The following is a 23,221-nucleotide window of genomic DNA, read 5'->3' as shown; positions in this document are numbered from 1 at the left end:
GCAGAGCACCCCCCGCGGCATGCAGCTCCAAGCGCGCACTTGGCGCGCTGGGGTCTGGAGCCGGCCCTGAGCAGGAGGTATCTCCCTACATCAGCCCAGATCCCCATTAAGAAATACAGCCCCCATGTCTTTTCTGTTCATGCTCCAGCTCCCTGCTGAGCTCCCTGATCAGCATCAACCATAAGAACATAAGAACGGCCATACTAGGTCAGACCAAAGGTCCATCTAGCCCAGTGTCCTGGTTTCCAACAGTGACCAGTGCCAGGTGCCCCAGAGGGAATGAATAGAACAGGTGATCCATCCCCTGTCGCCTATTCCCAGCTTCTGGCAAACAGAGGCTAGAGACACCATCCCTGCCCATCCTGGCTAATAGCCATTGGTGGACCTGTCTTCCATGAACTTATCTAGTTCTCTTTTGAACCCTATTATACTCTTGGCCTTCACAACATCCTCTGGCAAAGAGTTCCACCAGCTGACCCTATCTCTAAGAGGTCAGTGAGGTCTAGTGGACTAGAGCGGGGGAGGAGAGGGAGGCTGGGAGGCTGTACTCCTGGTTTCCCTCCCCAGCTCTAAGAGTGGGGTTTGTGGAAAGGGTAGTAGATGGGTAATTATTTACAGTGATCTCCATTCCAGCTGCTCTTCCACTCCATTCACTCCCTGGACCTCTCTGTCCCTAGCTCTGAGGCAGTGGGGCCCTGGGTAGCACAGACTCACCTGCCCTTCTCCTTGGCACACTCACAGTTGTGTCTCACGGTTCAGCACGAAGGTGAACAGGGGATGCTGGAGCAAACGGGAAGCCTCCAATGCTGAGAATAACAGGCAGGGAGCAGCCACTGGGGCTTATTTATCCTCAAATCTGTGTCCTCACTGGGCTGTGCACACACAGGGGGAGGGGGATCTGGGCCAGATGGGTGGAGCCAAGGTGTTTGGAAACAGACACCCAGTTGGGTAAACAGCATAAGAGCTTTAGAGACAGAAAGGCCGTGATTGCTGAACTGAAGCCACCTCTGGGGTGGGGCAGCTGGGTCCCAGGAAGTGAATCAGGAATCCTGTGTCCAAAGGAAATATAAGTGGATTTTAGATGATGGGGCAGAATGGAATAACTGAAGAGAATGTTTGGCCAGGTGACCAGGGTACATACCCCCCTGATGAGAGAAAGTGCTTGGGGATGTTCAGGGAGAAGCAGGGCCAATGAGTTGGTTGTTTCTAGTGTGAAATCCATCATTCACTACAGCACAGCACCGTGCTGGGGCCTTTGGGTCGGCCCCAACTCCAAGGGGTACTCCTGGGGCATTCTGTGCCACTGTCATGCGCAGAATTCATGTGCTACGCAGAATTTTTCCCCCCACAGAAAATACATTCTGCTGGGGCGTTTTGGTCAGCACTGACTGCAAGGGGACCTTGCTCCCTGCAGCATAGTGCTCCCCTACACCATGCTAGGGCATTGGGGTCAGCACTGACTTTGAGGGGACAGCACCTCCTTGTTAGGATATAGATATTCAGGCCTGTCTGCAAAGGCCTATACTGTAAGAATTTAGGTGTATTCTTATCACTTAGCTAGTTATAGAGATATAAAAGAAAGACTCAAAATCACTGTCTGCCGGTGTAAGGGCCTTCTCTCACTGTGACAGTCTGAGGCCTGGTTTTTAGGGTACATCCATACGACCCGCCCGGATTGGCGGGTAGCAATCGACTTCTCGGAGTTCGATATATCGCGTCTCATCTAGATGCAATATATCAAACTCCGAACGCGCTCCTGTCGACTCCGGAACTCCACCACCGCGAACGGCGGTGGCGGAGTTGACGGGGGAGCCGCGGACGTCGATCCTGCGCCATGAGGACGGGTAAGTAGTTCGAACTAAGGTAGTTCGACTTCGCATAGCTGAAGTTGCGTACCTTAGTTCGACCCCCACCCAGTGTAGACCAGGCCTTAGGCTAAGGCCTTCGGCTAAGCAGCAGAGGCAGCCATAAGCTGGGAAGTGTATGGTCACATCCTCACAGTCCAAACTAGTCACATTGAAATAAGGTGCTATTGGGCTGTTAGGAATACAATCCTGTCCTGATAGTCCTGTCACCTCCAGAGAAAGGGAAGAGCCTAGAAGATGTAAAAGGAAACTTCATTTGATAGCATCCTGTCTGGCAAGAACTCACTTATCAATAGCTGGGATGTGAAATCTTCATTTCTGTATTGTTCTATCACTGTAGTCTCCACTTCCCTATTGTTTGTCCATATAATCTCCGTCTGGTTCTGTGATTGTTTCTGTCTGCTGTATAATTAGTTTTGTTGGGTGTAAACCAATTAAGGTGCTGGGATATAATTGGTTAAATAACCATGTTATAGTATGTTAGGATTGGTTAGTTAAATTTCAGTAAAATGGTTGGTTAAGGTATAAGCTAAGCAGAACTCAAGTTTTACTATATAGTCTGCAGTCAATCAGGAAGTAAGGGGGGAATGCGAACAGGGACTGGGGGTGGGGGAATTGGGATCATGTTTTGCTAGGGGGGGAATGGGGACAGGGAATAGGAACAGGGACACAGGTAAGGCTCTGTGGTGTCAGAGCTGGGAATGGGGACGCTGAGGAAGGAAACTGGAATCATGCTTGCTCCCAGGTGAATTGTTTGCACCTTCGGACTTCGGGTGTTGTTGCTCTCTGTTCATGTGAGAAGGACCAGGGAAGTGAGAGGGTGAAGGAATAAGCCCCCTAACACTCCTACTGAGCCCTGCTCCCTGCCACCTAGCACCTCCTAGCATCAATCTGGGACATTTGGGCCAGCAATGACTGCACGGGGAGAACGCTCCCTACTGACCGGCCCCATCCCTTCTGCACAGCGCCCCTTAGTGCCACACTGGGACATTGAGGACAGCACTGACTGTATGGGAAAAGCATCCCTCCTTACCCCCTGTAGTATCTTCAGAATTTTGGTAGTTGCCTTTTGAAATCCTGCCCATGCTGCAACCCTCTTAGCTTGTGAGAGCCACTCCAGGGGAGATCCTGGTCCCGACAACATGTGGTTGGGTCATGAACATTATTGACAGCTCTGGGCATGTTTGTTCCTCCTGAAATTGCCTATGGTCCGTGGGTTGCTTCTCACAGTCACTTACCAAGGGGCGTTTTGTTGTTTCTAGTTGCCAGCGTTGGTCACAAGTTGGTCACTGTTGACCTAAGTTGGCTGAGTGATGGCAGAACGCCAAGTACATATTACTTAGGCATGTCAGAACTCAATGTTTATGCTTTATAATTTTGACAGATATGTAGGGTGGTTCGGCTGGGTCTCATCCCCGTCCGGGGCAATGGGGAGCCAAACGGCCTCGCTACTGGGGTCAGGTGTGTTGGGGAATTAGCTTGGCTGTACAACAAACAGTCAGCATCTCCGGCCCTCAGGCAGGGGCTGGGCAAACAGTTCAATATGAGGAAGCCCAGGTCCTGGGTCAGGGCGGGCAACAAACAGTAGCGCAGGCCCTCAGCCAGGAGCTTAGCAAACGGTTGAACAGCAAACCCCAGGCTCCTGGCTCTGAGCAGCTGGGGAGATGCCACCTGCGAGGTGGGTGGGGGGGGGGGGACGCAGGCCCACCCATTCCACTGCGTCCCACCCTGGGGCCCTAGCAGCGGCAGAAGACCCGCTGCTGTGTCAGTGGGGATCCTGACCGCAACACACTGACATTGGCTCTGGCAGTGCTGCAGCCAGACTCGGGTCGGCTGCCCCCGGGCTACTTCCTACCTCCCCCTCTAGAGGTATCTGGTCCAGACGGCGTCCTCCACGAGGTCACACACCATGGGCTCCTTGGGGTAGCTTGGGAGCAGTTGGTTTGGCAGCTCCTCGGGGTAACTGGCAAACGGCAGGCCTGGCGGTTCCTCAGGGTAATGGGTGAGTGGTAGGCTTGGCAGTATCTCTGGGCTCAGGCTAGCATCAGGCGTTGGCTGGTCTGGCCAGTCTAGGGTGACCAGATGTCCTGATTTGATAGGGACAGTCCCAATATTTGGGGCTTTTTCTTATACAGATGCCTATTACCCCCCATCCCCTGTCCTGATTTTTCACACTTGCTGTCTGGTCACCCTAGGCCAGTCCTCAGGGTGGCTGCTGATCTCTGTGGTCTCCATACTGGGAGCTACGCCACAGGCGCCTGGTCTCTCTGGTGGCTGAGTTTCAAGTGAGCTCTGGTGAGGTCAGGCTTTTATGCTTCCTGTCCTGTGCCTTGACCTCTGAGGGGTGGGCCCAGGGTTGCTGGCTCTGCCCACTTTGGTGTCCAGAGAGGCTCATCTCCCTCCGGGGTGGCGGGGAACCAGACCACCTCGCTACACCGCCCCCCTTAAGTCGCTCGTCGGGACCAGACTCTTCTATACCTCCCAGGTGGGACAGGAAGTCAGCATTAGTGTGGTCCTTGCCTGCTCTATGGCAAACCGTAAAGGCATAGGGCTGGAACACCAGGTACCACCGCTGTATTCTCATATTATTGTCTTTCATTTTATTCATCCATTGAAGTGGGGCGTGGTCGGTGACTAGGGTGAACGGGGCTCCAAGAAGGTAGTGACGTAGGGCATCACAAGCTCATTTCACTGCCAGGGCCGCCTCCTCCACCACCGCGTAGTTCTTCTCCTGTGGAAACAATTTCCGGCTGCTATATAAGACCGGATGGTCTTCCCCATCTATCTCTTTCGACAGGACGGTGCCCAGTCCTAGCTCTGAGGCATCTGTTTGGAGGACGAAGTCCCGGTTGGAATTTGGGCTGTAGAAGACCAGTTCATGGCAGAGACTTGTTCTGAGTTCCTGAACGGCGTCTTCGCATTCCTGGATCCAAGCCACATGTCGAGGGCTGTCCTTGGTTAAAAGGCCGGTCAATGGGGCAGTGACAGACACAAAACGGGGAATGAAATGTCGATAGTAGCCGTCGAGCCCCAAGAACTGTCGCACCTGATGCTTTGTGGTGGGAGGTGGGCAGGCCACCAGGGCCTGGACCTTTCTCACGAGGGGATTCATTTGTCTGTTCTGTATAGTGTAGCCCAGATAAGTAATCTCTTGCCATCCAATGCGGCATTTTTTTGGGTGGGCTGTCAACCCGGCCGCCTGCAGGGATCTCAGGACTGCAGCTACCCGGACCAAATGATCCTCCCAGTGGCAGCTGTAGACAACCACATCATCCAAGTAGGCGGCCGTGTAGTCTCGATGGGGTTGGAGGACATGGTCCATCAGCCACTGAAACGTGATTAGGGCCCCATGGAGGCTGAAGGGCATCCGGGTGAATTAGTATAGACCTGCTGGGGTGGCAAACATGGTCTTCTCCCTCGAAGTGGGGTCAAGGGGGATCTGCCAGTAGCCCTTGCTGAGGTCAAGTGGTGAAGAAGCAAGCGTCCCCTAGCTGGCCAGGCAGCTCATCTACGCACAGCATAGGATATGCGTCAAACTTGGAGATGGCGTTGACGCGTTGGAAGTCGATGCAGAAGTGCCGCATCCCATCGGGCTTGGGTACTAGCACTATCGGACTATGCCATTCACTCTGTGAGGGTTCAATTACGCTCAGCTGTAGCGTGGATTGTACCTCTTCCTCGACCATCTGCTGCATGCAGTGCGGCAAGGGCCTGGTCGTTTCTTGGATCACTACCCCAGGTTCTGTCTGAATGGTATGGTAGACCAGGTTGTGTAACCCGGCTGGCTTGTGAAGGTCCGTGGGAACGCCTGCAGGAGGCACCGGGCTTGCTTGCATTGTTAGTCCGTGAGTGCTGGGGCCCCTTGGTGTCCTGGGTCAGGGCGGCATGGGGGCCCAGTTCTGGCTCTGGTGGATAAGGGTTAATTAACAAGCCCTAGCGCTCCCGCCAGGGCTTCAGGAGGTTGACATGGTACCGCTGGGTTTTCTTACGTCGGTCTGGTTGGTTGACCTCATAGGTGACGGGCCCCATCTTCCGGACCACCCCATAGGGGCCCTGCCACCGGGCCAGTAGCTTGGACTTGCTCGAGGGCAGGAGAAGCAGGACCAGGTCCCCAGGTTTAGAATTGCGGCTCTGCATGTCTCGGTTATAGGTCCGTGCTTGAGCCTCCTGGGCGACCCTTAAGTTTTCCTGGGCAAGCGTCCCGGCGTTCCTGGAGCTGGAGGACGTACTTCAAGAGGCCCTGGGTTGGTGATGGAGCTTGTTCCCAGTTTTCGCACATCAGGTCGAGCAACCCCCGTGGGCGGTGGCCATAGAACATCTCAAAAGGGAAAAACTTCGTAGAGGCCTGGGGCGCCTCCCAGATCACCAGAAGCAAAGGCGGGAGTAGCTGGTCCCATTGGTGTAGTTCTTCTGGGGGGAATTTTCACAACGTCTTTTAGAGTACGGTTGAACCGTTCAACCAAACTGTCGGTTTGTGGATGGTAGATAGAGGTGCGCCACTGCTTGATCCCCAGGAGCCTACACTCCTGCCGCAGCAGTTGGGAGGTCAAGTTGGTGCCCTGATCCGTGAGAATCTCCCGGGGCAGGCCTACATGAGCAGAGACCTTCACGAGCTCGCCCGCAATGGTTCGGGCAGTGATGCTCCGCAGCGGTACTGCCTCTGGGAAACGGATAGCATAATCTACAGGACCAACACATACTGAAATCCCATGGTGCTTTTCAGGGGGGGCCCCACCAGGTCCATGGTCACACGTTCGAAGAGCGTTTCAACTATGGGCATGGGGACCAACGGGGCCTTGGGTGTCTGTGGGGGTGATGCTAGCTGGCACTCTGGGCAGGAGTTATAATAGTTCCTTACTTCCTGATGCACTCTGGGCCAGAAGAAGTGTGTCAGTATCCAGGCTAGAGTCTTCTCGTGGCCCAGGTGCCCGGCAGTTGGGATGTTGTGGGCAAGTTTCATTACTGCCCGCCGGTGACATCGAGGCACGAGTAGTTGGCTCTGGGGTTTTCCAGTGTGTGGGTCCCGTTCTACCTGATAGAGCCGATTCTGTCGCAGTTCGAAGTGTGGCCACTGCTTCGCCCGGTGCAGGTCAATTACCTCCCCATCGACCGTGGCTAGTTGCTTGTAAGCATGACTGAGGGTGGGATCTGCCCTTTGGTCATGACAAAAGTCAGTGTGAAGCAGGGGTTCAGCAGCAGCTTCTGGAGGTGAGTCCTCTGGCTCTTCTTCCGGTCCATTGGGGTCTGGTGCCTCCTCCCCCTCTGAATGGGTCTCAGGGAGGCTCCCTTCCAGTACTGGGGTAATTGCGGGCCTCTCGTTGGCATTGGAGTGGAGAACTTCCAGGAAATCTGGCCAGTCCCACTCCAGGATCACCAGTTAGGCAAGCCGAGGAGCCAGGCCAACCACCATCAATCACGTGACCCCATCCATGGTCAGTCAGACTTGGGCACTGGGGTAGGGTCGTACGTCGCCGTGAATGCATTGTAGACGGATCGCCCCCAGGCGTGGGTCAGCCTGGAGGCCTTGGCTTTGGCGATCCAGCCTCTGGCCACAGCCTGAGTCAGTTAGGGCCAAGGTTGGGCAATCCTCGACAACCACTGGCACTGTAATCTTGGCGGCTTATGGGTGTCGGGCGCAGGCTTCTCCCGTGCAGACCTGGCCAAAGCTGCAATCCATCTCGGTGCAGTCTCACTGCAAATGGCCATATTTCCCACAGGAAAAACAGGGTCCGATATCCGAGTGCCCAGGCTGGGACAGTGGTCCTTCCTGGCCCCTCGGGCATCTGGTCAAGGTGCTGTGGCTTGTCGAACTGGGACCTCGGCAGGTCAGGTTCGGGGCTCCGGGCCCCATGACAGATTTCGTGGTTCGCTCCTGGTGGCCTCCCTTTTCTTTGGGTTAGGGCGCTCCGGTCCTGGCGGGGCAGCTCGAGTGATTGGTCCCACTGGTGCTTCGGCAGCAAGGAAATCCTCCATCAGTGTGATGGCAGCAGTTAAGGTCATAGGCCGATGGCAGAGGACCCAGGCCTTCCCTCGTGATGGAAGTATATGGACGAATTGCTCCAGAATAATTTGTTCAATGAGCTCATCCAGGGTTTGCCTTTCAGGCTGTAGCCACTGCTTGGAGGCTTCCCTCAACTCTTGGGCTACCATCCAGGATTGGGCCCCCCGTAGGGTAGACCAAGGTCCGGAACCGCTGTTGGAAGGTCTCCGGGTTAACTTCCAGGGCATCTAAGTTTGCCGCCTTTACCCGGGGGTAGTCCCATGCCGCGTCCATAGACAGGCCCCCAATATACGGTTTGGGCAGTTCTGGTCAGATATGGGGCCAAAATGGGGTAGCCCATTGGTCTTGGGCCCAGCCTGCGACTAATGCCACCCTTTCAAAAGTTACCAGAAAAGCTTCTGGGTCGTCGTTGGGGCCCATCTTTGTCAACCAGATGGGAGGGGCCAGGATGGGGGGGTCCAGTGGCACCCACTGGCTGGGGCTCCGCAGGATGGGGCAGCGAGGTCACCAACTGCTGCAGGCATTGCTGCTGGTGGTCCCGGTTCTGGCGTCCCAGCTCCAAAATCAGCTGTTGCTGCTGAGTCCCGAGCTGCTGAATCAGCTGCTGCTGCTAGTGGAGCTGGGCGGCCTGCTGCTGTTGTTGGCTTTCGGCTAAGAACTTAATAAGCTTGTCCATTTCCATGGTCGCTGGGGCATGCGCCACCGCAGATCCCTTCCCACAAGGATCGGGGGATTGCTGCCCACATTCTCCATCATGTGTAGGGCGGTTCGGCCGGGGCTCGTCCCCCTCCGGGGCAGTGGGGAGCCAGACGGCCTTGCTACTGGGGTCAGGTGTGTCGGGGAATTAGCTTGGCTGTGCGGCAAACAGTCAGCAGCTCCGGCCCTCAGGCAGGGGCTGAGCAAACAGTTCAATATGAGCAGGCCCAGGCCCTGGGTCAGGGAAGGGCAACACAATGATATTGGCTCTGGCAGTGTTGCAGCCAGACTCTGGTTGGCTGCCCCCGGGCTACTTCCTCCCTCCCCCTCCAGGGCCGCCCAGAGGGGGGGCAAGAGGGGCAATTTGCCCCAGGCCCCGAGCCCCACGGGGGCCCCCACCAGAGTTTTTCGGGGCCCCTGGAGCGGGGTCCCTCACTCGCTCCGGGGTGCCCGGCAAACTCTTGTGCGGCCGGGTGCAGGAGCTTCTGCTGCTCCCGGTCTTCGCCAGCGGGGGGTCCTTCCACTCCGGGGCGGAAGGACCCCCCGCTGGCGAATTACTGCCGAAGACGGAGCGGGACCCGCCGCCGAAGTTCAGCCCGGTCTTCGGCGGTAATTCGGCGGCGGGGGGCCCTTCCATTCCGGGACCCGCTGCCGAAGTGCCCCGAAGACCCGTGGCGGGGGCCCCCCTCCGCCGAATTACCGCCGAAGACTGGGCTGCGCTTCGGCGGCGGGTCCCGCTTCGGCAATAATTCGGCGGCGGGGGGGGCCCTGCCGCGGGTCTTCGGGGCTCTTCGGCGGCGGGTCCAGGAACGGAAGGCCCCCCTGCCGCCGAAGACCCCCAGGCCCCTGAAATCCTCTGGGCGGCTCTGTCCCCCTCTAGGGGTATCTGGGTCTGGCCGGCGTCCTCCATGGGGTCACACACCATGGGCTTCTTGGGGTAGCTGGCGAGCGGTTGGTTTGGCAACTCCTCGGGGTAACCGGCAAACAGTAGGCCTGGAGGTTCCCCAGGGTAACGGGCGAGTGGTAGGCCTGGTGGTTCCTCAGGGTAATGGGCGAGTGGTAGGCTTGGCAGCATCTCTGGGCTCGGGCTAGCATCAGGCATTGGCTGGTCTGGCCAGTCCTTGGGTCAGCCACCAATCGCCATGGTCTCTCCACGGGGAGCTACGCCACAGGCGTCTGGTCTCTCTGGTGGCTGAGCTTCAGGTGAGCTCTGGGGCCGGGCTTTTATACTTCCTGTCCTGCGCCTTGACCTCTGAGGGGCAGGCACAGGGTTTGCTGACTCCGCCCACTTTGGTGTCCAGAGAGGCTCGTCCCATTCTGGGGCAGCGGGGAGCCAGACCACCTCACTACAGGATAAAATCCATGTTTAGTTTGAAGCCTTTTTACAATTTTTATTAATTTCAACTTTCAGGAAATTGTGGGGCAGGGTCAGACAATTATTTAAGGACAGTTTAGACTGAAAAAGATAACGTTTTCTGAACTGTTACAACAGAACTTGCTAATACCATATCTCAAAAGATACAAAGTAAATAGGTTTAAATTTATCTCTAGTATGTTTTGCGTACTTTGCCCATCTGTAAATTTCAATTATGATGGATGGAAATATTTTTGTCAGGCTCTGTGTGTGCGGTGAAATCGATGGTTGGTGACAATCACTGATGTATTTAAATCCTTCCAAGCCTAATATCACTGCAAGAGATTTACACAGATATCTGGGGGTAGCACCAGGGGAGGGGAATTTCTGCTGGGTGGGACTGAGGGGAACTGTCAGGGCTGTGGAAGGAGCCCAGAGATGCGATAGCAGGGCACAGCGTTTTGGGATTGAGAGGCACCGTCAGAGCTGGGGCACCTCCCACGGCAAGGATAGGGAAGGGTTGGGATGGATGGGACTTGGAGATGTGTGTGTGGGGGGGTGATCCCATGACTGCTATAGAAGGCTGCTGTGGGTCAAGATTATGGGGCACTAGCAGAGCTGTGTGGGGAGCCCAGGGCAGGGATAGCAGGGAGCTATAGATCAGGATTCAACATCATCAATAGAGCTGTGGGGAGTGGGAGTACCTTAGCATTGGGATAGCAGGGAACTATGGTTCAGGAGTGAGTAAGAACATAAGAAGATAAGAACAGCCATACTGAGTCAGACCAAAGGTCCATCTAGCCCAGTGTCCTGTCTTCCAACAGTGGCCAATGCCAGGTGCCCCAGAGGGAATGAACAGAACAGGGAATCATCAAGTGATCCATCCCCTGTCACCCATTCCCAGCTTCAGGCAGAGGCTAGGGACACCATCCCTGCCCATCCTGGCTAATAGCCATTGATGGACCTATCCTCTATGAACTTATCTAGTTCTTTTTTGAACTCTGTTATAGTCTTGGCCTTCACAACATCCTCTGGAAAAGAGTTCCACAGGTTGACTGTGCGTTATGTGAAGAAATACGTCCTTTTGTTTTTTAAAAACCTGCTGCCTATTAATTTCATTGGGTGACCCAAATCAGTGGATGTCAGCTGAGGATTTCCCTGTGGCTAATTTAATTTATCCCCAACCTGTTTGTTCTCCTGTTGATCCAAACAAGCTGCTGGCTCTTTCCTTGTTGACCGTGGAAAAGTCGCAATGAGCCGGAGTGGCATTTTAACCAATAAAATTGGTGCAAAACCCAGCAGCTACTGATAGAGACACTCAAGAACAATAGTTTACTAATGAGAACAGATGTATAACATGCTGTCCGTGACCCGTTCGGGGCCAGAACCATTTTAACACCAAAAAGACCCAGAGCACATGGTTCTGAAGCCACTCAGGAGACCAGAATGACACACACAGCACAACTAACTGAGAACAATGCTATGCTACAGGAAATCTCTTCTAAACACCTTCAGTTGCTGGTGCCGGGCAATAAATAGCTTTATTGATAATACCGACATGGATACTAGGTTCTGAAAAGGCTCCAGTGACTAAAATGATAGGCATGATATAACTATCTGAGAAGAACTCTGTACTACAGAAAACTCTGCAGAACCCACCTTCAGTTGCCTGCTCCAGTCAGTAAATAGCCTTATTAATAAAAGCACCTGAACGCTTGGTTCTGATGCTTTATTTATAAAGCTGTTCAAGGTCCAATATTGGCACTTGCAGGTGGATTTGGAAGTGGTTTTCTGTAGGATAGTGTTATTCTTAATTAGTGTACTATGTGTATCATTTTTGCCCCCTGGACCACTTCAGAACAGAGTGCCCTTGGCGATTTTATCAATAAAGCTGTTTATTGACAGGGCAGGTGATTGATGGTATGTTTTGAAGCAGTTTTCTATGGCATAGCGTTATTCTCAGTTTGTTGTACTTTCTGTATCATTTTAGTCCGGTGTCTCTTTGGAACCGAGCGTTCTGTGCCATTCTATCAACAAAGGTGCTTATTGCCCGGAACAGAAACTTGAAGTTGGGTTTGGAAGAGCTCTTCCGTGGCATAGTGTTCGTCTATGTTGGTTGTCTTATGTGGATCCTTTTGGTCCCCAGTATGTCTTTGGAACCAATTTTTCTGGGTCCTTATTTGTGTTAAATATGGTTCTGGTCCAGAATGGGTTAATCATAGACTTATAGAAATGTGGGGTTGGAAGGGACCTTGAAAAGTCATCAAGTCCAGCCCCCTGCACTGTGGCAGGACCAAGTGAACCTAGACCATCCCTGACCCAGGGGTTTGCCCAACTTGTTTTTAAAAGCTTCCGATGATGGGGACTCCATGACCTCACTTGGAAGCTTAAGTATTCCTAGAGTTGGAAAGTCTTTCCTAATATCTAGCTTAAATTGCCCTGGCTGCAGACTAAGCCCATTCCTCCTTGTCCTATCTTCAGTGGACATGGAGAACAATCGGTCACTGTCCTCTTTATCAGAGAGGTAGCCGTGTTAGTCTGGTTCTGTAAAAGCAGCAAAGAATCCTGTGGCACCTTATAGACTAACAGACGTTTTGCAGCATGAGCTTTCGTGGGTGAATACCCACTTCATCGGATGCAAGAGTGGAAATTTCCAGGGGCAGGTAAATATAAGCAAGCAAGAAGCAAGCTAGAGATAACGAGGTTAGATCAGTCAGGGAGGATGAGGCCCTGTTCTAGCAGTTGAGGTGTGAAAACCAAGGGAGGAGAAACTGGTTCTGTAGTTGGCAAGCCATTCACATTTCATTTGCAAATTTGACACCATCAGTTTAGGATTAAACAAAGACTGTGAATGGCTTGCCAACTACAGAACCAGTTTCTCCTCCCTTGGTTTTCACACCTCAACTGCTAGAACAGGGCCTCATCCTCCCTGATTGATCTAACCTCGTTATCTCTAGCTTGCTTCTTGCTTGCTTATATTTACCTGCCCCTGGAAATTTCCACTCTTGCATCCGACGAAGTGGGTATTCACCCACGAAAGCTCATGCTGCAAAACGTCTGTTAGTCTATAAGGTGCCACAGGATTCTTTGCTGCTTGTCCTCTTTATAACACCCCTGAACATATTGGAAGACTGTTATCAGGTCCCCTCTCGGTCTTCACTTCTCAAGACTAAACATGCCCCGTTTTTTTAACCTTTCCTGATAGGTCAGGTTTTCTAAACCTTTTATCATCCTTATTGCACATGTTTCCTAAAGTGGAGAACTCAGAACTGGACACAGGTATCAGCAGGTAAGTATGCCCAGTGGTCTGTGATGGGATGTTAAGATGGGGTAGGATCTACAGAGTTACTACAGAGAATTCTTTCCTGGGTGCTGGCTGGTGAGTCTTGCCCACATGCTCAGGGTTTAACTGATCACCATATTTGGGGTCGGGAAGGAATTTTCCTCCAGCGCAGATTGGCAGAGGCCCTGGAGGTTTTTCGCCTTCCTCTGCACATGGGGCACGGGTCACTTGCTGGAGGATTCTCTGCAGCTTGAGGTCTTCAGACCACGATTGGAGGACTTCAATAACTCAGACATAGGTTAGGGGTTTGTTACAGGAGTGGGTGGGTGAGATTCTGTGGCCTGCGTTGTGCAAGAGGTCAGACTAGATGATCATAATGGTCCCTTCTGACCTTAAAGTCTATGAGTCTATGAGTCTATGAGCTGGAGCCTCACCACTGCTGAGTGGAGGAGGACGATTGCCTCCTGTGTCTTACATACAGCACTCCTGTCAATACATCCCAGAATCGTATTCTTCTTTTTTGCAGCTGCATCACATTGATGACTCATATTCAGTTCATGGTCCACTATAACCCCCAGATTCTTTTCGACCATACTATCGCCTAGCCAGTTATTCCCCATTTTGTAGTTGTGCATTTGACTTTTCCTCTCTAAGTGAAATCCTCTGCACTTGTCTTTATTTAATTTCATCTTGTTGAATTCAGACCAGTTCTCCAGTTTGTCAAGGTCATTTTGAATTTTAAACCGGACCTCTAAAGTGCTTGCAACCCCTCCCGTCTTGGTGTCACCTGTAAAGTTTACAAGCATACGCTCTACTCCATTATGCCATAAATGAAAATATTGAATAGTACCAGATCCAAGACTGACTCTTGCAGGATCCCACTAGATACACCCTCCTAATATGACAGCAAGCCGTTGTTAACTACTCTTTGAGTATGGTCTTTCAAACAATTGTTCTCCCACTTTATAGTAATTTCATCTAGATCACAGTTCCCTAGTTTTCTTACAGAATGTTATGCAGAACTTTGTCAAAGCCTTACTAAAACTGAGCTATATCACTTCTACTGCTTCCCCCTCTCCTCCCTCCCTGCCATCCACAAAGTCAGTAACCCTATTAAAGAAGGAAATGAAGTTGGTTTGTCATGATTTGTTCTTGACAAATTAATGGTGGCTATTCCTTATAACCTTATTATCCTCCAGATGCTTACAAATTGATTGGTTAATCATGTGTTCCAGTATCTTTCCAGATGTTGAAGTTAGGCTGATGGGTCTATAATTCCCTGGATCCTCTTTCCCCTTTTAAAGATATGTACTATGTTTGCCCACCTCCAGTGTTCTGGGACCTTCTCCAGGAGTTCTCAAAGAGAATTGCTAACTGCTCAGAGATTGCTTCAGCTAGGTTCTTAAGTACTCTTGCCGACTTGATGGTCAACATTAACAGACTTCATGGGGTTTTGAAACAATTTTATTGATCAAAAGGCTGTTGCTGGCCACTATGGCTCATTCTGGGTTAGGGCCAGCAGCTTGTTTGGATCAAGAGGAGAACAAACAGGATGGGGATAAATTAAATTAGCCCCAGGAAACAACTCACCTAATATCTACTCATTCCAGACCCGCAGCCACCTGCTATCCCCTCACAGCTCTCAGCTCCCCCCGCCTCTATCCTAACCCACAGCCCCCTTCTACACTAGCCCTGGGCTCCCATCCCCCACAGATCTTCTGGTGTCCCACCCTGCATCACTTCTCCTCCTCTGTTGCTATGCAGTGACATTAGGCTTGGAACGATTAAACTATATCGGTAAATGTCGCCAATCATCGATTTCACCGCACACGCGCAAGCTGATTTAAAAAATATTTCGATCAGTAATAATTGAAATGTATGGATAGGCAAAGGAAGGAACATGCTGCTTGGAGATATGTTGGAGTTAAGCTTAATGCAGAGGTCCCCAACACACTGCCTGTGGTGCCATGGTGCCCGACAAGGCGTCTGAGTGCACCCACGTACTGGCCGGTGGACGAGCATCCGCTGAAATGCTGCTGAATTTCGGCAGCATTTCAGCAGACGCTCGTCTGCCGCCTGCCAGATGAAAAAGGTTGGGGGCTTAATGCTATTGACTTTGTGTCTTCTGAGATGTGAGGTTGACAATTCATGTTTTAACAGATTATAAAATGTTCACTTTTGGAATCTCACCTGCCATTAAAGAAGTGTCTGACCTCTCCCCACTAATTTCACACAACTACGAAAACTGACGCAACACCAACGGACCCCCGTTGTCGGCAGGCGGGATCGAATCTGGGAACTCGGGAGCTTAGTCTGTGAACCTCTCCTGCATGAGCTAAAAGTCACATGGCTCTGAGCTAACTCATTAATCTCTAAGAGGTCTCGGTGCCACTGGAGGGGCCAGAGCCCTGCACCCAGGAGGTGTGTGGGTTACACTGAAAGTGACAAAAATTGAAGAAAAAGCTTAAAAGGGGACATTGCTATCACCTGCCAAAATTATAAAGGAATAACTAGTGAGTTCTGCCAAGCCTAAGTAATAAGCACTCGGTGTTCTGCGGTAACGCTCCCAACTTAGGTCAACTGTGCTCAACTTGTGACCAACACAAGCAACTAGAAATAACCAACCTGTATTGGCAAGTGAGTATGAGAAGCAACCCGGGGAACTTAGGGCAATTTCAAGGTCACCCCCGCAGGAGGAACAAACAGGCCCTGAGGTGTCAATAATGATCTTGGCCCAACCACATGTTCTGAGAGCCAGGATCTCGCCTGGAGCGGTTCTCACAAGCGCAGCTGGTTCCCGCAAGGGCAGGATGTCTAAATGAGACCTCAGAATGTCAGCAGATGCTTCAGGGAGCAGGGTAGGGGGGATCGCTCCTGACAGTCAGTGCTGCAGGGTGGGAGACTCAGTAGGGGGCGCTCTTCCCTGGCTGTGAGTGTTGGCTCCAATGCCCCAGTGCGGCGCTAGGGAGTGCTGTGATGTGGGAGTACAATGGGGGGGTCCCCGTCTCAATCAGGGCTGACCCCAATACCCCGGCACAGCGCTATGCTGCAGCAAGTGCCAGCTTGCATATGAGAAATAGCCAAATCACTGGACCCGCTCTGAACATCGCTTAGCACTTTCTCCCCTAGTTGGGGTTTGAACCCTGGTTTCCTGGCTGATATCTCCGTTAGATGTTCCGTTCATTTCCTGGTACCCAGCTGCCCCACCCCAGAGGTGGCTGCCTCTCAGTGCTGGGCAGATGAATCGGAACGGCCGGTATATGGTTGTTATCGGTTGCCCCACACCAGAGGTTCAACGCCCGCAGCCCTTCTGTTCCCAGACATCTCAGGCTATTTACCTAACTGATGTCTGTTTCCAAAGCCTTTGGCTCCTACCCAACAGTCCCACCCGGACGCTGCAGATCCCCCTCCCCCTGTATGTGCAGAGCCCCACGAGGTCACAGATTTGAGGATAAATAAGCCCCCAGTGGCTGCTCCCTGGCTGTTATTCTCAGCATCTGAGGCATCCACTCGACTCCCGCAACAACTGGCCCCTGTTGTGAGACACAGCGAGACTCACAAAGCTGCAAGTGTTCCGAGGCGAAGGGCAGGTGAGTCTGGGCTACCCGAGGCCCCACTGGCTCTGAGACGTGGACAGAGGGGGGAAGGGAGAGGAGGAAGTGGAATAACAACTAGAATTGGAATCACTCTTGGTAATTACCCACTTAATACCCTCTCCACAGATCCCATTCTCAGAGCTGGGCATAGAACCCAGGAGTCCTGTTCCCTGCTGTAACCCACTAGCCCCCACTCCCCTGCCAGAGCTGGGGATAGAACCCAAGAGTCCTGGTCCCCAGCCCCCCTGCTCTAACCCACTAGATCCCTCTCCTGTCCCAGAGCCAGGGACAGCAAGGTAAGGAGCATTTGATCTGCCTTCTCTGCCTTTGGTTGTTTCCTCCTGGCTATGCTGTGGATTCTCACTACTGAGCCCATTCCCTGCCTCCTCCCAGCACCCAACAGGCCTGAACCAGCAGGGATCCCCGAGAGAGCATCTGCCCAAGGAGATCCCCGGGGTCGCAGCTGCTGGGCTCAGAGATACATTTCGGGCAGATGCTGTGAAAGGCAACCTCAAGCACTAGGACACCTGAGTTCTAGTCCCAGCTCTGGGAGGGGAGTGAGGCCTAGTGGGTTAGAGCAGGAGGCCTGGGAGCCAGGGATGACACAGAGCTGGGACTGAGAGGACAGGGGGTGACTGACCAGATGCTGTATTTTCTAAAGGGGATCAAGGCTGATACTGCAAGCTCCCACCTAGGGTGACCAGATGTCCCAATTTTATAGGGACAGTCCTGATTTTAGGGTCTTTTTCTTATATAGGCTCCTATTACCCCCCACCCCTGTCCCGATTTTTCACATTTGCTGTCTGGTCACCCTACTCCCACCTGCTGTCTGGATTTAGGTGGCAGAGACTGAATGGGAGCCAGCACCCCCTAGAGAGGAAAGACCCCGTATCCCGTTCCCTGTAACTCCCTCTGGGGGGGTTTCCCTTCCAGCTGCCGTGATGCTGGGACTCCTCCCTGCGCTCCCCTGCCTGCTCCTCCTCTCCCTGCTGGGCCCCAGCTCTGGCTCCGATGACAACAGCACTGTGGTGCTCACCACCAGCGGCCCCATCCGGGGCAAGCGCCTCCCAGCCGGCTCCGGCACAGTGATGGCCTTCCTGGGCATCCCCTACGCCGAGCCCCCCGTGGGGGCCTTGCGCTTCCAGAAACCACTTCCCCACCAGCCCTGGAGCCAAGTCCTGGAGACCACCAGCTTCGGCAACGCCTGCCACCAGCCTCCATTTTCTAATTACCCTGATACCTATGTGTGGAAATCCAAAATGCCGCAGTCCGAGGACTGCCTCTTCCTCAACATCTGGGTGCCCCATCCCCGGCCCCGTGAGCTGGCCCCAGTCCTCGTCTGGATCCATGGTATGGCTTTTGCCTTTGGTGCAGCCTCCCTCGATGTCTATGACGGGCGCTTCTTAGCCGCCACCGAGAACGTGATCGTGGCCTCCATGAACTACCGGCTGGGGGCGCTGGGTTTCCTGTCTCTGCCCCCAGCCGCCCCAGGGAACGCTGGCCTGTGGGACCAGCGTTTGGCGCTGCACTGGCTGCGGGACAACATGGCTGCCTTTGGTGGGGACCCAGCTCGTTTGATGCTCTTTGGCCAGTGCACTGGCGGTTCCTCAGTTGGCTTCCACCTCCTCTCCCCGGGCAGCCGGCCCCTCTTCACCCGCGCCGTGCTGCAGAGCGGCGCCCCGACAGCACCGTGGGTTTGGAGCTCCCTTGAGGAGGCCCAGAAGAGAGGCCAGAGGCTGGGCCAGCTGCTGGGTTGCACCGATAGCGATGACACGGCCCTGGTGGGCTGCCTGCAGGGGAAGGCAGCAGGGGAGTTCCCCAAATATGAGTTCTCCATCTTGCGGGGCAAGAAGCAGCTGGGGTTTTCCTTTGTGCCAACCGCAGATGGGGATTTTCTCCCTGATACACCACCAAGACTCCTGCAGGCTAAGCAGAGCCAGCCTATGCCCATCCTGACCGGCATCAACGCCGACGAAGGCTCCTACATAGTAATCTATACTGTTTCCAGCTTCAACCTGAAGAACGCCAGCTCCATCGGCTGGGAGGAGCTGCTGCAGGCGGTGAGGATGATAGTGCCAGAGGCCCCAGAAGAGGCCATCCGGGCCGTGGCACAGCAGTACAGCCAGGAGGGGCAGGGGCAGGGTGAAGCACGGTACCGATGGGCCATGGATCAAATCCTTGGTGACTACTTCATTGTGTGTCCAGTAGCCGAGATGGCTAGGCGAGCGGTGGAGACCGGCAGTCCCGTGTATGCCTACGACTTTGCCCACCGCAGCAGCGGCTTGTCTACGCCTGAGTGGACGGCGGTGCCCCATGGCGCTGAGCTGCCCTATCTGTTTGGGACCCTGGCATCTGTGGGAGGAGCCAACCACACGGAGGCCGAGGCGGGGCTGAGCCGCAGGGTGATGCGGTACTGGGCGGAGTTCGCCAGAAGTGGGTAAGGGAATCCCCCAGAATCCTCTTGTGACCCAGGCCAGGAGAGCAGCTGTAACTCTTTGGCCAGGTGAACACAACATGCAGGAAGACCCGGCTCAATGCCATGGCGAAGAAGGGGTTCCCTTTGAAAAATAGATAATCTCTTTGGTTGAAGCCCCTGACCTATAGCTGAGTTTACTTCAGGGAGGTAAAATCTGAGCCCCTTGGTTCCAGGGTAGAGATAATTCCCTTCTTCCCTCATCGGGATGTCAGTGATCCCATGAACACCCCCATCCTCATTCAATGAAACCTGGCTTTTAGCTAGTAGCCAATGATCTCAAAGCCTGGCCACACAAACTCAGGGGATGTCCATGCTACAAACACTATACAGGCATGCCTACGTCAGCTCATCCTATCGATACAGCCTGCAGCAGCAAAAGTTGTTGCTCCAGCAATGGAGGAACATCACCTGCCCAAAAATCAGGAGCTACATTGAGAAAAAGCATCTGTCCATCAACTTAAGGGTTAGATCAGCTCAACAATGGCAGTCAGGTATGTGGTTTTTTTCACATCTCTGACTGAGATAACTGTGGCAACATAACTTTTAAGCATACACCATGGGATAGATAAGAAGCCATACTCCCTTGCTCTAAAAATAAGCAAGCAAAATTTCAAAAAAAAAAAATCTTCAAAATTCCCTATTCTAGTCCTAACCATCCAGCTTGGAACCACTGATTCTCAGATTAGGGAAGTGAAGGCAGTTGGGAAAATTTAAAAAATAATATCCAATACATGGAATAAAGGGAAGGTTGATAGTAATGAATATAAATCAGACATTGGGAATTGTAGAAAACTGATAAGGGAAGCAAAGAGACTTTGAGAAATCTACGGCCAGCAGAATTGGGGACAATAAGGAGTTATTTGAATATATTAGAAAAAAAAGAATCCTGACAGTGGGATTGTTCCATTCATTATTAGGTGGAAACTCCAGAATTATCAGTAGTAATGCAGAAAAGGTAGCCATGTTCAATAAATAATTCAGATGATATATTCTCATTGCATGGGGATGATAACACTCTTTCTACTCCACTAGAGTCTTGGGAGGATGTTAAACAGAGGCTACTAAACTTAGACATTTCTAAATCAGCAGGACCAGATAACTTACACCCAAGTGTTTTAAAAGAGCTGGCTGAGGAGCTTGCTGGCCTGTCTAGCTGATTTTCATTCCATCTTGAAGCAGCAGGAAAGTTCCAGAAGACTGGATGATAGCAAATGTTGTACCAATTTATAAAAAGGGTAAATGGGATGAACTGGGTAATTATAGGGCTGTAGTGAAATGGCAGCCAACTCAGGGCAGCTTGTGGCAACAATTTCACTGAGCGCGGTGGGAGATGGTGGCCATTTTTAGTTAGGGCAGCACGTGACATCATCCTGTTTGGAAGGACACGTGAGAGAGGCCATCTTAAGTGAGGGCAAATGGTGGCTTCAGACTGCCTTCCAGTTTAGACCCTCCTATCTGTGGTCCCATGAGCACTAACACTGCAGTGTCCTCTGTCGCCTTCATCCATATTGTTCAGACCCCCACACTGTCCCTTCCTATGTCTTTCAGCCCATATTCCCTGAGGGAAGCCTGGCTTCAGTCCCATTGGAAACAGAGGGAAACAGTGGCCATCTTTCCTAGGGGCATTCTCTCTTTAGAAAGGAGGTTGTAGGCCAACAGCAGCCATCATGACTCATGGCAGCCTGTGGCTTCAATGTCATCAAGATCAATGGGAGGTTGCTGCCATCTTTATAAAGGGCAACCTGTAACATCATCCCACATAAGGAGAACAGGTGGAAGCAGTCATCTTAACTGAAGGCAGACTCTGGCTTCACTCTCATTGGGAACAATAGGGGATGGCAGCCATTTTGGAAAGAGGCCAAACTTTGCAAATTGGCTCCTAATGACCCCTGCCTACAGGAGACAGACTCTGGCTGCAGCATGTTCCCGTCCCTGCCAAGCCCGGGTACTAACTCTGTGTGCTCCATTGAATTTCTCACTAGGATCCCCACAGGGGTGGAGAGCAAGAGAGAGAAGTGGCCCCTCTACGACCCCATAAAACAGAACTTCTTCCGCATCAGACTAGAGTCGTCTGAGGTTGCGGAGCTGCCCCTCAATCAACGCTGCAGCATCATGGCATCACAGCTTGCAGAGAAGCTGAATCCCAAAGGTGAGCATCAGTGAGGTGAGAGACAGCAGCCCTAGAGTGGAAAGGCCCCATGTCCCTCTCCCTCTGAGCCCGGCAATCCCCCACCCCTGGGGCTGGATAGGAGCTGGGGGTACCACTAGGACCCTGGAACACATTCTCATCTCCGTGGGATTTTCTGGCCTCCTAGAGATGCCCCATGCTCCTGCCTGGGGTAGTTCTCGCATCCCCTGGGAACTCCAGAACCCATCTGCTGTGGGAAGCCACAGGTTCTGACCCATCTTCACTTGCTCGGCCCCTCCGGGAGGACAATGACACCCATGTTTCCTGTATCAGCCCAACCCCATGTGCCCCCATTCCAGCGGAGAAGGCTTGAGCTCAGAGGGGGATTCCCAGCAGGTTGAGGGGGGGGGGTGGAGGGATGGATCCAGTGACAGAGGGAACTGGAGGCAGGTGGCCCGTAATGTCACTGAAGAGAAAAGAGGCAATGAAAGAAAGAAAAACAGCTGACTGGGGAGGGGTGCGGCCGCTGTGTAACTGTGTAGCACAGGGAGGGAAGGAGAATCCAACATCCACTGGGACTCCTATGTGCCAGGGGCCTTTTCTGGGAGGCGGAACAGACCCTTGCACATTGGACACCGGGGTTCACAGATGCTGAGAGACACAGGAACTCCTCAGCATCCCCTACTGCTACGATGTAGCATTGGGGGAAGCACTGACTGTGCAGGGACAGCCCCCTTCTGAGCCCCCCCGCCGCTCTCTGCAGCAAAGCGCCCCCTAGTGCACAGGGATTAGCACTGACTGTAGGGGGCGAGCGTCCCATACTGAGCCCGTGCAGCGCCTGGTTTCCCCTGCAGATCTCCCCTCCCATTTTCAACTAGACCAGATGCTGCATAGTCTGAGCTCATCCCCGCTGCTGTTAACCTCACTCGCTGTGTGTCCCGCAGGAGCAGACGTGCCCAGCCTGGGGGGGGCGTGAATGAAGAGCTGAGCAATTATAATCCCCTGAAGGGGGAGAACCCTCCCTGCAGACAAGAGCATCCAGTTCCTGTTAGCGCCTGCCAATTCATTAACGAGGATCCTGCTAATAAACCCCCTGGGAATCCATGGATTGACCCTCCCTCTGCAATTCCTCCACCCCTGGTGCATTAAAGTATATTCAGGGGAAAGGATCACTTGATGATCACCTGTTCTGTTCATTCCCTCTGGGGCCACTGTCAGCAGACAGGACACTGGGCTAGATGGACCTTTGGTCTGACCCAGTGTGGCCGTTCTTGTGTTCTTATGTTTAGTCTGGAGACAGAACCCTGGTGTGTGAGGTTGATTAGCTGCTCCTGAGCAGGGGGGAGTGTGTGTGTGTGTGTGTGTGTGTGTGTGTGTGTGTGTGTGGGAGGGGCGCTGTGTGTGCTTTGTGAGAGTGCTTTTTGTATCTATGCACGGGTAGAAGTTGTGAAGCTCTGTGCGGGGAAACTCACCCACTAGGGCTCTGCCCCTGGGACCTGAGTCAGAGATCCCTTCCCCATCCTGGAAGTTAACACGGTCCTGTGCAATGCAGGTGCTGTTAACGTGTGGTACTCCTTGCTGCAAGATACTGCCCTTAAGGCCCATACTCCTGTCCTCTCACACACGCTGTGGCTGATTCATGCTTTCCACCCAGCTCCCCTCTGCCACAAATTCTCTCCCCTGCCACACTTCCAGGTGAACCACCAGTCCCACCATGTGCCCTTGGTTGGCCTGGCCTGCTCCCAGCTGTTCCTGGCTCTGCTGAGGTTAGTGCTACTGAATGGGATGTACTGAGGCTGAGGGAGAGAATCTGGAATGTACT

The 23,221-nt window shown here is 53.0% G+C and overlaps 1 protein-coding gene across 1 annotated transcript; it reads left to right on the top strand.

Annotated features, from left to right (window-relative positions):
- The first annotated feature begins 16,709 nt into the window (after window positions 1–16,709).
- Window positions 16,710–22,554, top strand: LOC123346156 (acetylcholinesterase-like). The gene is made up of 4 exons (XM_044983395.1): window positions 16,710–16,789; window positions 17,729–19,232; window positions 21,254–21,420; window positions 22,344–22,554. Exons 2-4 carry the CDS (start codon window positions 17,737–17,739, stop codon window positions 22,373–22,375), a joined length of 1,695 nt encoding a protein of 564 aa, XP_044839330.1. The 5' UTR covers window positions 16,710–16,789; window positions 17,729–17,736; the 3' UTR covers window positions 22,376–22,554.
- The last annotated feature ends 667 nt before the right edge of the window (window positions 22,555–23,221 follow it).

The sequence above is a fragment of the Mauremys mutica genome, chromosome 12 (assembly GCF_020497125.1).
Source record: "Mauremys mutica isolate MM-2020 ecotype Southern chromosome 12, ASM2049712v1, whole genome shotgun sequence".
In the NCBI taxonomy this organism is placed as follows: domain Eukaryota; kingdom Metazoa; phylum Chordata; order Testudines; family Geoemydidae; genus Mauremys; species Mauremys mutica.
The sequence above is the reverse complement of the archived record's forward strand: the minus strand, read 5'-3'. Positions and strand labels throughout refer to the sequence as shown.

Excerpts from the sequence above, each read along its gene's own strand:
- LOC123346156 (XM_044983395.1), top strand. The coding sequence starts at position 17,737 with ATGCTGGGACTCCTCCCTGCGCTCCCCTGCCTGCTCCTCCTCTCCCTG. Across the intron at positions 19,233-21,253 it reads GCGGAGTTCGCCAGAAGTGG|GATCCCCACAGGGGTGGAGA; the intron begins GTAAGGGAATCC and ends ATTTCTCACTAG. Across the intron at positions 21,421-22,343 it reads AGAGAAGCTGAATCCCAAAG|GAGCAGACGTGCCCAGCCTG; the intron begins GTGAGCATCAGT and ends TGTGTCCCGCAG.